The 17,317-nt window shown below is 51.0% G+C and overlaps 1 protein-coding gene across 1 annotated transcript; it reads right to left on the bottom strand.

Moving 5' to 3' along the window:
* Nucleotides 1-2,806: 2,806 nt before the first annotated feature.
* LOC104075557 (lysine-specific demethylase 2A-like) lies at nucleotides 2,807-16,247 on the bottom strand (the record flags this gene model as incomplete). Its single annotated transcript, XM_009576098.1, has 10 exons — nucleotides 16,118-16,247; nucleotides 14,823-14,901; nucleotides 13,404-13,450; nucleotides 12,857-13,035; nucleotides 11,051-11,157; nucleotides 10,359-10,452; nucleotides 7,926-8,079; nucleotides 6,114-6,229; nucleotides 4,728-4,854; nucleotides 2,807-3,228 (listed from the first exon to the last, which is right to left on the bottom strand). Coding segments are annotated over exons 1-10 (1,455 nt in total), but the record flags the coding sequence as incomplete, so codon positions are not given.
* Nucleotides 16,248-17,317: the final 1,070 nt, after the last annotated feature.

Genomic DNA, 17,317 nt, shown 5'->3' with positions numbered 1-17,317 from the left:
GAGAGGCAGAGGTGGCAACATGCTCTTCCTATTCAAGATGCCTGATGCAGCCTTGTCTAGGATAGGTTAACAGAGTCTCAATGGGCAGACAATGCCTCCTGCCATGGAGCTGGAAGCATATCTTTGTCACATCCAAAGCGTCATGTCCCACCATGTGACAGCTCCAGGCTCAACTCCTGACAGGATACAGAAGCACATTTCTTCATGTGACCCAACATACAGACATTCTGAAGTCATGATCACCACACAAGAGGCTGTGGGAAAAGGCAGCATTCTCCTGGTCTGTGCCTGCTCCCGTGTGCCTGGGGACACTGGTTAGCAGAGGGTGGCAGGAAGCATGGTAGGACACTTGATCTGACAGGCGGATCGAGGTGCCAGGTCACTACCTGCACGTCTGGGCTCTGCGATGAGAAAGCGCCATGTTCTGATCCTGGGTAGCAGACTGACCAAATAAACACGCAGGCCACAGCCACAAAAGCCTTCCACAATGCAGCGTCTGCTTAACTGGAAGACAGCTGCGTAGTGACAGCGGCAAAGTTGGGGAGCGCTGGAAACACGTTGATTCTGTGCTTCTCTAGAGCGGGTCTTTCCCAACGGTCCTGTCGGCCAGATCCCAGGTCCATTAATGACCTCACCTGGTGACATAAGGGTAAGAGTACCTGCTGCAGATCGATGGTGCCAGACTCAGGCTAAGATGCCGCGGAGGACCTATGCTTTCTGATTAGCTTAAGTCACTGAAAATGGATTAGGCTCTAGTTCTCCACAGTGCATAAAGAGAAATAGCAGATGAACAGAAGGGATCCAGGTCTGGGGTGCAGCATGAGGGATCCCACATGGATCACACCTCCCGAGAGCTGCGAGGGAAGGCAGGAGCATGAGAACAAGACCCAAGAAGGGAAGAGCTGCACTTACACACAGCCACAGTAGGACTGTGTTCTGGGAGAGTCAGCTACAGTTGTGCAAGAACACAACAGCTATTAGAGGAGGGAGCTATACTGAAGCTTACAAAGGAAACATGACTGAAATAGGATCTATATCTCACATCATGAGTTAGAGATGCATGGATTGCCACTTCATGCCTCTAGCTTGGTAACAACTTGTCCTGTCCTCCCCCAAAAAGAAAAAAAAAAAGTGTTCTCCATACAAGCTAGGTATTGAAAATTAGACCTTCACTCATCGGGCTTTTCAGTGACCAGACCAGTTGAAAGGTTTAGCTAGAACCGTCTTACCCTTTTCCAGGTTTTGTAAGCCAACCTACATTTGCTAGTTCCATCATCTCTAAAGAAAACCTAAGTTTGGAAAGTAGAGGTTTGTATAGTTTGACAAACTTGTCCTGTTTTCTCCAGCCACTGCAGTCTGATGACTAAGGAGCTTCATGCCTTGAGGATGCCCTGTAGCACAGGCTTTACTTGGGAGGCTGCTAGTCCTGAGGGACAGTGTCCTGCAGCTCAGGATACTTCTGAACCTCGGAGGACAGCCAGCTTTAAGGAGCAGGGAAGCTGTTTGCTCTGACCAGACTGCAGGGACTTTCACCTGCAGCTCATCTGCGAGGTACAACCGGACACGGGGGCCGGTGGGTCACATCAAAACCGCAGGCACACATCCATTAACTCCAGAAAATAACAAGTCCTTTGAACAGCTCTCAAAACCCAGCTGGACACTGACAACCTTGAATGCTCTACCTTCAGAACACCCAACACCAGCCTCCCTTTCTCAGTCCAAGAGTGAAACGCTGCACTCACAGCTCTGAGCTTGAGTTTCTCCAGAACATCATATGGTCCGTGGTAGGGCCGAGGTCAGAAACACACGCGCTGCGTACTCAAAGGCCACAGCACACACAGTGCACTTGAAAAAGCCACAGGAAACCAGAAGCGCAGCCCCCTAACAACACCTACTCCCACTCCTTCAGCCAAGCTGCACCAGAACTCAGCCTGCAAACGACAGCCCACCCTGGGACCCCAGAACTGTGCCCTCTGCTCCAAATGCAGCAGAGCACCAGATTTACCCAATGACCCACAAAAAAAATTAGGAAGACAGCGCTCGGAAAAGAAACACGATGGCAAAGACTATGATACACCCATGGCTGTGTCTGGATGTCAGCTTTGGTACAGGAAAGCAGCTGAACAGATCACCATCAGCAAGGAAGGGAGCAAAAGGTAACTGCGGTTTTAGGGACTAAAATGGACTTCTGGGGAATAGGGCAAGGCTGACATTCTCACTTCAGTGCTGAAAGGGCTAAACCACCAAAGCTCACCGAGTCAACTCAACAGGTCTGGCAGATACAGCTTATGGTGTAAAACAGGGTGGCGGGGGCAGGAAGAAAGAAAGAAAAAGACTCATATAATCTAAGGTCACATCCTGTGCAAACAACCCAAAGAAACAAGGCTAAATCCACCTGGGGCAAGGAAAGGGCTCCAACTGTCACAGTATCCAGCAGCCCAAGGAGTCCACAGCCAGAACTGGAAACGAACCGCATTGCGAAACGAGCACTCTTGCACTGACACCTGTAAGGGACCCAGACAGGGCCCAGAGGGTCCCCAGAGGAGTCTCAGCCATGGTCCTGGTAGCCCCGACCCAAAATCTAAGCCAGGGCTGTCCCTCAGCATCAGCTGGTGTAACATTAGCCTTATGTAGAAGAAGAGGACACCAGGCCTGCAGACACATCACCCCCTTGCCCCAGGACGGGGGTAAGGTCAGGGTCAAGCACAGTTTCCCTGTGGGGAAATGCCTTTCCACCTCCAAGGCCGCAAGAAAGCAGATGCGCCCTGGCAGCCCCGAGGAACGGCAGCGCTTGCGGCCTACATACCTTGACATCAGCGATGAGGGCGTCCTCATCCTCAATGCCGGTGGGAACGCACTTCTTGTGCAGAGGGAGCGACTCCAGTTTGTCCACGAGGCAGCGCAGCCCCTCCAGCTCAAACTGCGTCAGGTGCACCTTCCTGTTCTTGCGCGGGCTGCCACTGTTCGGGTCCCAGGCCTGGCCGTTTTGGGAACCCCGGCTGGAGTCGGAAGAGTCTATAGATGGGGTCTTCTTCAGACCCGGCAGGCTGCTCCGGCAGCTCCTGCCCAGTTCATCATAGTCCACACTGGCACCGTTGGCTATGGGGCTGGTGAGAATGGACCGCCTTGTGACCGGTCGCCTGGGTTCCTTCCCTGCTGCATCCTCCTCTTCTTCTTCCTCCTCCTCCTCTTCCATGTTTACTGAGTCCGAGGAGCTCAGCTCCATATCTGCCATAACGGAGAAAGAGTGAGAGAAGAGCACAGTGGCCAGACAATCACTCGCAGGAGGCGTTCAGTTTTTAGAGGAATCCCCGCAGTTACCAGAGATGCTGGAGCAAGAGATACATATGGAGGCAAGGCGAGAGGAAATGATGGGGCACATAGCGGCTAAAGCTCTTTCCCATTCCTGGCTCATTTTGTGGGAAGGCGAGGCACAGGACATGGAAAAACCTCCCAGAGGAGGAGACAGCAACACCCTAGACTGAATTTCATAGAATGGTTTGGGTTGGAAGGGACCTTTAAAGATCATCTAGTCCAAGCCCCCTGCCACGGCAGGGGCATCTTTCACTAGATCAGGTTGCTCAAAGCCCCGTCCAACCTGACTTCGCTTTGGAGGGCTTGGGATCTAGAGCCATCTGGTCCTGTGAGTGACTTGGGACCTTGATCCTGCCTTCAATGATGGGAGAAAGAGGATGTGGACTCACTAGATGACCGTGAGGTCTCTGAGCCCGATTGTGGACGATAAAGCACCCTTCTCTGACAGTAAAAGGGAAGGGGGCTCTCCCGCTCCCTTCCTTTCAGCTCTCTGCACTAGTTCCCACTTCTTGCCGCTCAGCGGTAGAGAAAAGGTGATGAAGGCACTGGAGGCTTCCAGGGAGAATGAGGACAGAGACAGCCTTTCCCAAACCAAGGGCTGAAGGAGATCTCCAGAGAATCACAGGAAAAGGACAAGAGCTGGGAGCTGTGTCCCTCTGCTAGGGCCCCTTGGACAGAAATTGAAAGCTCCAAGGAGAGAGGTGCCCAGGAGGCAGTATTTACAGCCTCTTAGGGGAGTGAGGACAGATTTGCTTCAAGAGCCTTGGGTGGAGGCTATCCAGCTCCCTCCCACTCTGAAGAAGGGTCTGTAAGAAATCATCTCTTGAACCACTGCTCAGGCCCCGCTCACCTTGGCTGTAAGGAGGCCAAACATTCCTTCTGCAAGAGACTCCCTGCATTCCCTTGCACATAACTTTGACAGTACTTTAAACTCCGTGCAGGAAGGCCCTGATCAGCAAGAAAGCATTACTGCCCTGCAGCCCACAGCACAGCAGTGGTTACTGCAACTTCCCTCCGCCTCTTCTGTTAAAGGCTTTGCATGTACCAGCAAGGCCAGGAACTTGTGTGCTGGTTTTGCAGCTGCAAGGAACCTGGCCTGTTGCAGGGGCAAAGGAGGAAGCAAAAGTCTGGCTAATTTTGACTCCTTGCTCAAAGTAGTAAATTGCACCTCTTTCGGCCAGTCTGCAATGCCCTCCAACTGCTCAGTACAGCAAACAGCAAAAAGGGAGGAAATACCCAAAGAAACCACCTTGTGAAATTGAGGAAGTGATGGTCCCAAATTCTTCCCACACAGCCCTCCCCTGCCCGCCGCGCTGCTGAGCCAGACAGTACCCCAACAGGAGGGGGCAAGAAACCGCTTCGATACGGGTGAGGAAGGAATAAGGGCTGGACAGCCAACGCAGCGGGCTTACCCATACTGAGTGATTCCTTCTGGAAGTCCTTGGTCAGATGTGAGCGGCTGGTGATGCAGTAGACATAGCGCTCCAGCACGTACCAACACATCTCATAATAGAAGGGATAACGAAACTTGTTTGGGACCTGTAAAAGAGGCAAGGGGAAGGGGATCAGCTCAGGCCTCCTTCATCACAGGGCTGCACAGAGACAGCTTTTATTACCGCTGCCTCAAACCAGACCGATCCCCTCCTGAGAGACAGGAAACGCATGTACATGTTTAACAGCATCATTCATGCTTCTGGCAGCCTGATGTAATTCTCCTTGCAGAAGAATATTATCACCAGGCAGAGCAGAGACCAGGCACTACTCACTTGCAAGCCATGAACGTTTCATTTTTCTTTGTTAGGGTTGCAGCTTTTCCCCCACAGACCTCCTCATTAGTACGGGAAAACAAGTGGCAGATGCCACAAAGGTTTCAGCTGAAGGTAACGGTTCAAGCCCTCTTCCCAAGCCCCAGCACAGCATCTGACAGTATTTGTACGGGGGGAGGGAAAGCGTTGGTCTATTAAGAGAGGTGTTACCAGCTCAGCTATTTAGCAGAATGCTATCAGGGCTGTCACATCAGCGCCAGCAATTCACACGCAGACAGAAGATGCCACTGACTCTGCTGCCTGCCTCACACCTTCCTGAGGCTACACTACCCAGGGTGGAGCAGGCACGCACTCCATCGTTCTATGTATGTCTCAGCTGCTCTGGATGACAGTCTGACATCAGAGTGCTAACCCACAGGTCCTGCCTGCTGCAGCACCCTGAACTGCTTCGGAGAGGCCAACAGTCTGTCCATCTCAGCCCAGGCGTGTCCTGAGGCTTCTCTGCAGGTGCTGAGCACTGCAGGACCCATGTCTCCACAAGGAGCAAGCGAGAACACCCACTTGCCAACAGCATTCTCTGCTTTAGACCTCAGGAAGCCTTTAGTTTTAGTCATCTTAGACCACATCAAGATCTAAGATCAACACCAAGAGCAGCAGAAGGCAGCCAGGTAAGGGAAGAGGCAACACGTTGGATGCAATCCCACGGACATGTTGCTGCCTTCCCTCTTCAGGCAGCCAGGGGAGGACCCATCACGCTCACAGCAGGTTTCCAGACCCCTCGGAAGCCCGGTGTCAGACTGGAGGCAGTACAAAGGAACACAAGTCTTAGTGCACATTGCAGGCTGTCCCTCTGCCCAAGTTCCTGCCTGTACATTTAGCAGGCTAGGACATCTCGCTTACAGACAGCTGGAGTTCAAGCAATCTGTCACAGAATGAGACTCAACTTGCCTGCCTGCACACCACCGCTCTCGGCTGCGCCCTCCCCACCATCCCAGGAGGCCATGTCCTTCCAACCCTCCCACAGGTCCTTACCCGCGTGCGGTCTTCGATGCTGTAGATCCGGAGCTGCATAGGGATGTTGAAGCTGTGTAAGAAGTTGCCTCCGAAGACCAGGGTGTCCATGGGAGTGTACACAGCATGGATCCAACCTTGGAGAGAAAGCAGAGTTTGAAGAATCCTTCTGAGCGACTAGGTGAGGTCAAAGTCTCACAACTGACAGTCCCTACTAATTCCAATTCCTTTGCAATCTCTTATGAACTGTGCTCTTCAGAGCAGGGCTGTCAAATCTACACAACCTTCACGCTGCTCAGCTAGTCCACCCTGACAGTTGCACCCTTAACCTGCATCCAGGTTAGCTGCAAACACACAGGCTAGCTATTGACCCCTCATCCCAGCAACCAGCCCTAGCAGCAGCAGGGGGTTAGGATGGGACCACAGACTCCAGCTCTTTGAGGAGGGCAGGCATTGCTGTGTTACAGCAACACTGTCCACCCCTCCTGAAGTGTCACTACTGAATTACTCAATACCCAGCTCACTTGACCCATCTAAGAGCTAGAGACAGACTTATACTTAGGCACTTAAATACACCTGTGGATCTGGCCTCACAGCCATGGCAGCACACGTGCCAGTATCCACCTCCCGTCCATAGCTTTTTGTAATCTGGTGTCTCTGTAAAGTTGCTTCCTAGCTGCATTAGGCTTAAGAACACCAGCAGCAAGAAAAAGTCTTCCGAAGTCTATTCAACAATTGAAGAACCCTCAAAGCAACTCTAGTCTCAGCTCTATTATCTCCAAGGCAATCCAGCCAAACCCAACATTTTGGGAATTCCAGCATGGGTTTCCTTAGGGCAAGGCCACTCAATTCAAAAGAAGTGTCAGTCACGGTACCAGGATATAAATGAGTAACTTGTGCAGTCCCTGGTGCTTTTTGCTCCTGGTCCTGCTGTAAGCTACAGGGGTACATGTGTACAACACAGCTTATTCCTGCACTGCTGTTGGAGATGAAAGGGCAGGTTACAGCATCCTTTGCCATCTGAGACAGTCTTACGGGCACAATTTTAATGCTGCTGTTTTATCTGCCTCATCTCTTCTGCCTTTGCTGTTTTCTAGCACAGCACTGTACTAACCATGCATGCAAGACATTGCTGATGCCCTCCAATTATTCTGCCTCCTAAACCAAATCAGGCTAAAGGTTTCTCTTAACTCTTGAGAGTGTTCCCACTCCCAACCTCAAGTCTCCTTGCCCAAGCCCTCTGCAAAGCAGTTACCTGCAAGTCTCTCCATGTTACTGCTTCCCAGCTTCCTACTGGGTTTCACCGTTTTCCAACATCCACTTCTAGCTATACGCTTTCCAGTTCTCCTATCTCCAGTACATGCAGACTTCAATTGTCTTTCCTCATGTCCAGAGCCATCACCTTGCTCCTTAAACTCGCACACTGGCTCCCTTCCTTGCTTCACAATTTCGACATAACTCTGCAGAGATTTCACAAGAGACCCAGGAAGCTGAGGAGCTGTGCTGCCTCGGGCCAGCCTCTGTCCTCAACGTGCACTGCTCTGCATGTCAGCATGATGGGCTCTGGGGAAGCCTCCTTTAATAACTGATCAAGTGTGATGTGAGCCAGCCACAGCTTTCTTGTCGCTTGGGCTGAATCCACAGTGCCACGACAGGCATGTTTTGGGAGCTGTCAAGCAAGAGGATGGAGCCACATCACATCTTCCTCTTCCAGTTACTCACGAGGGAGGAAGCTAAATCCTGCCTGTTCTGATTTTGCTTGTGTCTCAGAAGTTTCAGCCTCCTGCCACAACCCTGGCAAAGGCCAGGATGCGCCTGCCCACCCTGCGGTACCTGAGGGGATGACAAACGTGTAGCCCTGCTTGAGCTCGATGCGCTGGCATTCTGACACTCTGTCCCCAAGAAAAATGTCTCCCTGCTTCCCTGAGAGAAGCCAGTTTTCATAGAGCTCCAGGTTCTGGGGTGTAGGAGGGATCAGCCAGAAGATCTACAAGTAAAGACAACACATGTATGTAAGTCATTGCATAACTAACAGCAACTGACTACCCCCTGCTTCCAAACCTGTCCTGCTCCCTCTCCAGACATCTAAATCTCTTCCTCCCTCCACCCACAGAAGATGCAAATCTCCAGAAATTCGCAGTAAAGTGACCTAAACAGCTGTCCCATTTGAGAGGGCAAGCCGCTGAACAAGGTCCTTCCCGACCTGACGCACTGAGCACCACAGGTAGACTGAGCTTGGGATGCTTTTCAAGGCATTATTTACAACATTGGTGTCAAGAGACATAGAGCCCACTGAAGACACCAGAGTATTAGAGACAAAGGAGATATTTACCTGTGTATTTCTGTCGTGTTAGTAAGAGCTACGACTGAACTAGAGATTTGCACCTGTCTGGCTCCATGCAGTACAGATGGATATCCATCCCCAACTAGGCTCTTCAGAGACTGTTAGCTCATCCTTTGGGGGAAAGCACTGGAGCCACAAACCATCAGAATCACTGGGGAAGTCTGGCAGCTACATCTCCTTTGCAAGGAAAGGTGGGTGAAAAGCCCAGATTCTTCAGGTGGGGCAGAGTTTGCTGCCTTCCCTGAAACTAGTCTAAGTCAGCAGAGAAAGATGGGATGAAATAATTGCCCAGGACTTGTCCTAAAGAAGTGAAGAGTTTTCCTAGACATCTGCCTTTACTGACTGTGGAGGGAGCCTATCCAGCTGCCTGCAGCTGGACAGTTCCTTCGCAGCAGTTACCAACGAAAGGGCTCCCTATCTTAAGGCTGTCCAAGGCTCTTTCTCAGGAGATGTCCAAGCACCACAGGCAGCCTTTTTCACCTCCTGGCTCCTTGATGAATTCAGCCCTAGATGGCTGATGGCTTTTATCAGAAGCAGTGAAGTCTCTTCTAATTGCTCACAAGGATTAAGTTAGGAGCTAGGTGCATTTCATTGGGCAAGAGGTGGGACCTGCCTTTGATAAATTCTGCACTACAGGATGCTTTCCTCCACATTAGCTTTTCCCAGTAATACGAAGCTGAGCTACCACCAGATTTTGCTGCTCTAACTGCATCGATTCAAATGTGCTATGACGAGTCTGTCTGCATCGCTGCTTTCCCCGGCCAGCAGTGCAAAGTTTCCTTGACTACTGTAGAGCTGACAACTGCAGCTAGCAAAAACTTGAATACAAGCTCTTCCATGCTGTTATAGTGGTAACGCTAAAGCACAGACTGAGTCCTGTGACAATGGGCACACTCACCCAACGGCAGTCAGAGGGAAGGTTTTCCCAGCAAGGGCTTTATATTGACTTAATTGTTCAAGTACTAGCTAGACCCTTCAGTGATACAGCACCCAAACTATTACAAATCTGTTTTCTGAAAGTTAAGAGAACAAATAAAACACCCCCACCTGTAAGGGGAGCTTAAGGTGCAACTCACCCTGCCTAAGGGCAAGTGTGAGGAATGGCACCTTCCCAGATCCCCTTCCAGACAGATTTCTTCCAAGCCAGGTCCCAGTACAACACACAGCTGGGGAGACAGATGCCTGGCACAGGGATATCCCTGCACAATTATAACTGGAAGCCACCCATCAGGGAACAAACATTGCACTCAGATGAAGTCTGTAACCAGACAAACTCAAACACGATGGAGCCTGGGGTTCAGTTTTCATATCTTGGACTGAGCTCAGCTATAGGAAGCAACTCCAGACAAGCAGCTCAAATCTGACACTGTTTCAGAGCTACTTCTCACCAGGAACCATTCAAGGGTTTTGCAGTGAAGACCTGTCGCTAACCTTCAGTTCAAATGTTTCTGCTTTTGAGGTCACTTGATGTTTTAAGGTGACCCCCCTCACACATCTGTTGGCTATTAAAACCCCTGGACAGCTTAGCTTTAGGAGAGGCTCCCATTCATCTTTAATTACCTTTCTTCCATTTGCTGCTACTCCCAGCGTGCTATTTGCACCACACCAAGAGGTGATCAGCCATGTAGCCAAATGATCTCTCAGAAACCCAAGGCACTGCATGAATTAGGTATTCTACTCTATGCCATTTAGCCTTTTATAAGGTAGTCTCAGCATCATCGCCACAGCATGGGTTTTCAGCCTGTGCCTGGTGGACCTCTGAGGGCCTGAACTACTTTCAAGAACCACAGATAAACAAATTTAGGGTGGAAAGACTTCAATTCGCTGTCTGGGATTGCATCTTCAAGGATCAACAAGAGAATAGACTAAGAGCCACTCTCCTAAAGCATCTGTAACTTTCCCAACAGGGACTGTCCTCCTACCTTTCCCCCTCGGTGGATGTGGTACCACACAGAAGTACCACCGAAGTCCACGTGGAAATCTGTGTAGCAGCCCTTGACACTCATCAGACAGTATCTGGCAGAAAACAAGATGATGGTAAGGTGAAAATGAGTGGTGATACACACTTTAGAGCAGATACAACATATTTAAAGGGAATAGGCTGCCCAAACCCAGGCCAATGGCTCAGAGCGGTGCCAGACACCAATTACTGCAGTGCTAAGCACTTTAGCTGCAGGGAGGTGGTGGTTTGCAGGAAAGCTCACTTTGCATTTATATCACACCCCCACAAAAAGATCTAGTCCAGGCAAGAGGAGAGCTTTCATCCTCACACGTCCGGCAGCTCTAGAAACCCCCATGTCACAGGTCTGGCCTGTGACAGGATGGCCAGCGCCTAGCAGCTCAACCGACTCCAGATGTCTCAAGGTGGTGAGACCAAGAGTTTCCCCAAAGCGCAGCAAGCTCCTAGAAGCCACGCAACTACCCTTCCATGTGGCATTCGGCAGGGGCTTAACTAACTAACTGCAGTGTCCTTACAAGTGTCACCCGCTGAAACAAACAGGGAGACTGTTCCTCCTGCTTCCCCTTGGTACAAAATGATTCTTCCTCGGGCAGTTTTCTCGCAAGAGATGCTTTGCTGCCTGCCACCACTGGAACAGCTCAGCAAGTCACTTACTTCTGCACCTTTGGATACTGCATCTCCAGGATAGCGTTCGTAGACTCTGTCTGACTCTCCTTCAGGTGTCTGGGCCACATGTTATCAACCCAGTCAATCAAATCCACCTACAGCAGAAAGGTGGGAGACATGAGCAGAGGTGAAAGGGGCACAGTAACCCCTTTTGCTACCCCCAGGCTGTCCTGGAAGCTCAAATACCTATTGCCTGCCTGGTAAGCCCACAGCTCACACATGGCTGGGCACCTGTGGGACGCAGGGTTGCACCGGGTCCACCAAAGCCACTGCGGTGCTGCGCACAGACTGCCAGCCAGCCCAGCTCAGAGCACACCCCCAAACGACGGGACCAAGGAAGGGAAGGAAGCCCTGGTGTTAGCTGAATGGCCACGACATGCCCTTTTTGGCCCTCACACACCCAGCAACCTTCCCAATGCTACTGGTAGAATCCCACACATAAAGCACTTAGGACCAGCTGTTCTGACGCCAGTCGCTGTACAGTGAGCCTCTGAATTCACACCAGCAGCAAACACCACAGTAAGATCCCAAGCACGGTACTGGGATGCTGGTCTTCTACTCAGGGGCTAGGCAGGAACTGCTATGCACTGGGCTTACATAAAAAACATGCTGGGCAGCATCTGCTAAGATGGGATTCAACTTAGTAAGCTTCAGGACAGCCAGAGATGTCCAGGCTCCCTCTACAGTTAACAGAGAGAAGTGAACGGCCCTACAGAGCTGCCCCTTCCCCTCCACTGACTGCAGAGGGAGTTCTGGATGTTCATCCCATCCATCCCACCTTCCACACTTCAGCAAGGGCAACTCGTTCTCCCCCTGCCAAACAGCCCCCTGCGCCCCTTTCAGCACACCTCCAGTCTTGGCCTCCTCTGCTCTCAGAGATTTCAGTACTTTGCATCAGAAACCCTGCCTGCCATGCTGCACAACCCTCTGGAGCCCCAGCTGAACACAGGGTTGCTGTCCTAACGGGACCGTGCTTTCCAAACACCAAGGAAACCACAAAGCTCAACCAGCATCCAGGCTTTAGCTACTCTCTCAAAATGCAGCAAGCATTGCTGAGTTCTGCTGTCCGATTTAGCCCCTGCTGGAGTTTTACAGCTGGCCATGCATTATGGCAAAGCCACCCCTGCCCTGCACGTCTCTTTGGCCACAATGGAGCCGATCGCTGCTGCAGGATGCAGGAGAGGGCTCTGCCCCAAGCATCAGAGCAGCGCAGTGCACAGCACAGAGGGAAGGTAGGCCCAAAACTGAACGACAGCCAAGGTCTTGGCAGGCAGTGGATTCAGCTAACTGGGAGAGGCTGGAAGCCAGTGTCCCCATCTTGTCCCCAACACTCACTGTGGCTGAGCACAAATCTGACCTCTCTATTCGAACTCAAGTGCTTGTTCAAACTCTGTGCCTGTTCTTGATCACCAGCTAGGAGGAGCAGGTTACTTCACTCTAATTATTCCTCAGCCAATCACTTCCATTTCTCTAATTGCTGACAGCTAGTGAACAAGTCAGCTCTCTGCAGAATGACACGCCAGGGACTTGATCGTGGTCACTACAGCTGAGGGATGCACAGGCTGGGCAGCCCCAGCCTGACTGTGAGATCAGCTATAGCAGATGAAGTTCAAGTCAAACAAAGAATCAGCTCCAGCAGCTTCCAGAGCACAGCAGTGACATCCCTGGCTGAGCCCATGCACGCTACGAGCAGCTCCTCTCCTCCCGCATTCAAGTGCCAGGCTGCACCTTGCCTACAGAGGACCACAAACACAAGGGAAAGGACATTCCTGCAGAAGGAAGAGTCACGCTCACCGTAGCAGGTCTCTGCACCAGGTTCTCCAGTTTGGTGTGGCTGAACTCCAGGCTGATGACATTGTAAAGTTTCTCCCGCTCGGCCTCTGGTGTTTCGTAGTAGCGTGCCCACTGTGCCATGGACATCTCAATATCCCTCTGCGTGTTCACATCCATGACATCCACCATCCGTCGGCTCCCTGCCAGAACAGACAGACGTCACTGGAACCGCCCCTGTGCACAGTGGACCATCCAGAAGAAACACTCCAGGAGACATGGGACCCTTCCTCAAAGAACCCACCCACACATGTGCGACGTCTCGGCCTCTCCCATAACTTCATCTTCTTCCATACCCACATTGAAACAGAAGCTGCTTCAGGTCAAACTAGACTCCTCAAGCAGGCAAGAGTTGTGATCCACTGGCAAAGGACAGCTCAGGTTCAACCAGCTGCACACTGGGGGAGCCACAAAACCAGACCTCTAGCTTTGATAAACCCGATGACTCTCCCCATTCCTCCCTATCTGCCCAGGGTGCAGCAGGGGCACACTGTGGTCCCCGGACACTTACCGACACACAGCCGCACATCATTCACACTGAAGTCCGGATCTGGCATCCTGCAGGACAAACACCTTGCTAAAAAAATCATGAAGTGCTTCTGGTTGCAGACCCTTCCCACCTGTAACCCCAGTATTGGCACCCTGAAGATACTACTGCGCTGCTCTTTGCCTCTTGGATGCAACTAGATCTCTGGGGGCACAGGTCTGGGCTGAGTGCTGGGGTGAAACACCGGGCCCAACTTCTGGCTAGGGAAGCAAATTTGGGAACAGGATATACCATCTCTAGAGCATGAGCTGTTGTACAGTGGCTTCTGGCAAATGAGCAGGCAGGCCTCGAGCTAAGCAGTCCTAGCTCTCATTTTAAAGACTGTTCGTATGAGTTATCCCAATATAAAGGACATAGCCAGACCAGTACAAGCAGTATATTTCACTGACACAGCATAACTACTCTAACTGTTTGTACTGGCATATTCATCTGTACAAACACTGCTGTCACAGGCAGAATGGGCAGGCAGCCATTCAAGCAGCTCTTGACCCAGAGAAATAACCAAAAGCTCAGGAGAAATCCAGTTTCGCCCACACTGTAATCCTCCGTATCAAATCTGTGTCCTCCCAAGTCACCCAGCACTTAAAACTGAGCCCGGCACAATTTCCTATCTAATTCACCACAGTACAGATGGTGTTGCCCATCCATTCACAACCAGTTGAGGAAGTTAAGAGCACTGTTGCCGATATTGGCTCTGACAAAATTTGCTAGGGCTAATTTATTCCTCTAACTTTTGTATTAATCAAAACCAAAAAACTGACCCAGCAGAAACACTGTATCAGATCAGTTTTTTTTGATTTTGTAAAAGACAGCTGTAATGTTTTGATGTAGTATTACTTGCCTTAAAACTACACCTACCACCCCATAGCGTATTTATATGAACATCATAAGCCAGCACAAAGTCTTGCATTGGTACAGCTTTACACGCAAAGCTGTAAACCTTAATTGACTTACTGTAGCAAGAGAGAGAGATGGCAGTTTAGAAGAAACGTTGTTGGGCAAATCAGGTTGGAATTCTGGAAAATGCCAGAAATACTACAAATTGCTTGACTCTCTGGCAATAGATGCCTATATTACTAGGAAAGAAACCCAGCCAGATGTTGCATCAGAGCAGCAGCGGGACTTTCCAGACATTTGGTTGAATTGTGATCACCTACAGCCAATTCAGTCGCTTTAAGTTCAAACAGACTAGTAAGAACAGGATAACTGAGGTGGAAGATACTTCTCTCTGCCCACTGCACGTAAAGAACACCATGGACAGGACACAGTCATACCAACTTGGCAGAGCACGGATCCAGCTACCAGGATCAGATCCCACACAATGTGGAGAGAGGCAAGAAATCGGGCCAGAGTCATCCACCACTCTGTGCCCCTGACACTTACTTTATTCCCAGGCCGTCAGAGCTCCTGAAGATGAGAGGGTCTCTCAGGCCGCCCCGCTGGATGTATTCAACTGTGAAGTCTGGCATGGGGAGAAAAGAAGGAAGGTTTTAGGGGAGACTCCTTCAGAGGACTATAGACAAACCAAGGTTAGAAAGAATCTCTGGAGATTTCTAGTTCAACCCTGCTCCCAGCAAACCAACTTCAGACTCGGATCAGGTTGTTCAGGGCCTTGTCCAGTTGAGACCCGAGAACCTCCTCATATCTCTGCGGCAAGGCTAGCCAGCAAAAGTAAGCCTTGTTCCTCGCTATTTCTACACCCCTTCGGAGATCCTGGAACTCCCTTGTGGCAGTTCTGTGAGCAGCATGGTGTGTGCTGCTGACAAGCCTCAGACAGGCCCCCCAGAGAGGGGGGAGTTTGCTCGAACAGGCTGCACCAGACAGGGGAACAGCACGGTTTTTGGTCCTCACTTCCCTAAGAAGCTCACAGCCAAGCGAGAGACGCCTTGAAGAAATGCTCCTCCCTCACGGTAAATCCTCACGAGGCTTGCACTGGCTGTGCGATGAAAAGACATCCCACTGAGCCGTATGCGTGGTGAAAGAAAGGGGAGAGAGCCTACATAGGCTTTGAATTAAGCATCTAGTAGACATGTGGCTGCAATTACAGGTGCTGACCCAGGCGAACCCTCTTGTTCCTGGCTGCCATGTGTCCCAGCAAGCCTTCAGCACTGCAGACTGGCTCATCGCTCTCCAGATCGAGCGGCTTCCATGTCATTTCCCACACACACTCCCTGTTACTAGCTCCCCTGGCCCAAGGGCTTGAGCCAATCCTCCACCAACATGCCTCACGTTGCCTTCAAACTGCTTGGGGACTGCCGCAGGACTTGCAGGGGAGCGGGCAGAAACGGCCCCCGCCTGCTCTGCGCCGCTTGGGTTATGCAAGTAAAGCGGTTTACAGCAGACGGAAGCACAGAACTAGTGTGAACAGCAGACAGTTTTCCCAACTTTAGAGAAGGATGGAATGTAAAAGGCAGCAAAACATAGGACAGTGGGAAAGGATTCCATTAACACCACAATTGCCTTGTAACCGCCCTTCAAGTTGGCAGTCGGGGAGGCTTTGGGTGTAGTCAGATGCACAAGAGCACATCCAACCGTGATCACTGTTAGCTTTCTACGAAAGGCTCGGGGAAAGGTCATCTCACACACCATGCCTCACTGGAGAAGCGGCCAACCACAGCAGCTGTCTGGTTAACTGACAGCAGTAGCACACACTGCAGCACAGCAGTCCCAACACAAACCTTTGCCTTCCATGAAGACCACGAAGGTGGAGTTAAACTTGTTGGTGGACAGCTTTTCCTCGAGGTCAAATGTCCTCTTCCCTTCAATTTCATCATCGGAGATGCCATCATCCTCATAACGCCGCCTCATCGTGCCACGCTGAGGAGAGAACAGACCAGGAAGGTAAGAGTTATGGACCAGGAGGAACAACCAGCTCGCTTCCCAGAGTCTCATCTCAACCTAGCACAGCTCAGGCAGGGCCTCTGGGGGAGCCCTTGCCCTGTAGCAGGCGGTCCCTGGGAAGCCTACGCGCTTCTAATCCCAGAGAGAAGAGACCCTGTACTAATGAGTTATATTATCCACTAGGTCTCTTGCACAAAAAGCACTGTTGGTATCAGTTTTCAAGAGAGACATGCCAGACAAGATCTATTTAGGCAACATCTGTCCTGGATCCAAAACACACCACCGAAACATCAGATTTGCTCCTCCTACAACCAACAGATTTGTGCAAGTTGGGCTGTATGGGAGAGGGATAATTCACTCCTAATGAGTGCTAACACAGAAATATGGGAGGAGGGGAGATAGTTCAGTATAACTGGGGCAAAGGAAAAAGAATCAGTTTCCCATTTTTACAGGTGCATCAGTATTTCACTGCGCTGGAGATAAAGGCACTTGTGAATTTAAATCCCTGCCAGAACACCAGCTGATAAAGGAAGGGGTTTATGCTGAAGACAATTCTCAAGTTTTCGTCTTTGGCTATGCTTGTACACAAAAGCTGATTTATTCCCTTGTTTGTGTGTGTGGGAGTAGCGGGGGGGAAGCAACCCTTTTCTCAGTGGGTCTCATAAGTACATCTGTACTGGGATTCCTGACAGACATCCTCTTCTAGCATTGCTGGATCTGGAAGAAATTACTGTCCCCAGCTGTTAGCCACCCCTCCAGAGACCGGCCCGTGCTCTGGCAGAGCCGTTCGTGGGAATGCTCCCTAAATCCCCTCAGATAAAAGTCAACCTGGTCTGAATTAGCCAAGCTGACTTCCCCCAATTAGGGATGTTCCCATTATAAAGCATTCACACCAATTGTTGTGCCAGCAGACAGCCAGGGACAGGACGGGGCAAGAGGTGACGCAGCAGCTACTGTCACATCTGGGCCTGGAAGCTGGCACCTGCCTGCAGCAGGGAGGCACCGCGGCATCGCAGCACTGGTAGCAGGGTCACATC

This window comes from Fulmarus glacialis, unplaced genomic scaffold (assembly GCF_000690835.1).
Source record: "Fulmarus glacialis isolate BGI_N327 unplaced genomic scaffold, ASM69083v1 scaffold11774, whole genome shotgun sequence".
In the NCBI taxonomy this organism is placed as follows: Eukaryota; Metazoa; Chordata; class Aves; order Procellariiformes; family Procellariidae; genus Fulmarus; species Fulmarus glacialis.
This window is presented reverse-complemented; position numbering and strand designations above follow the sequence as displayed.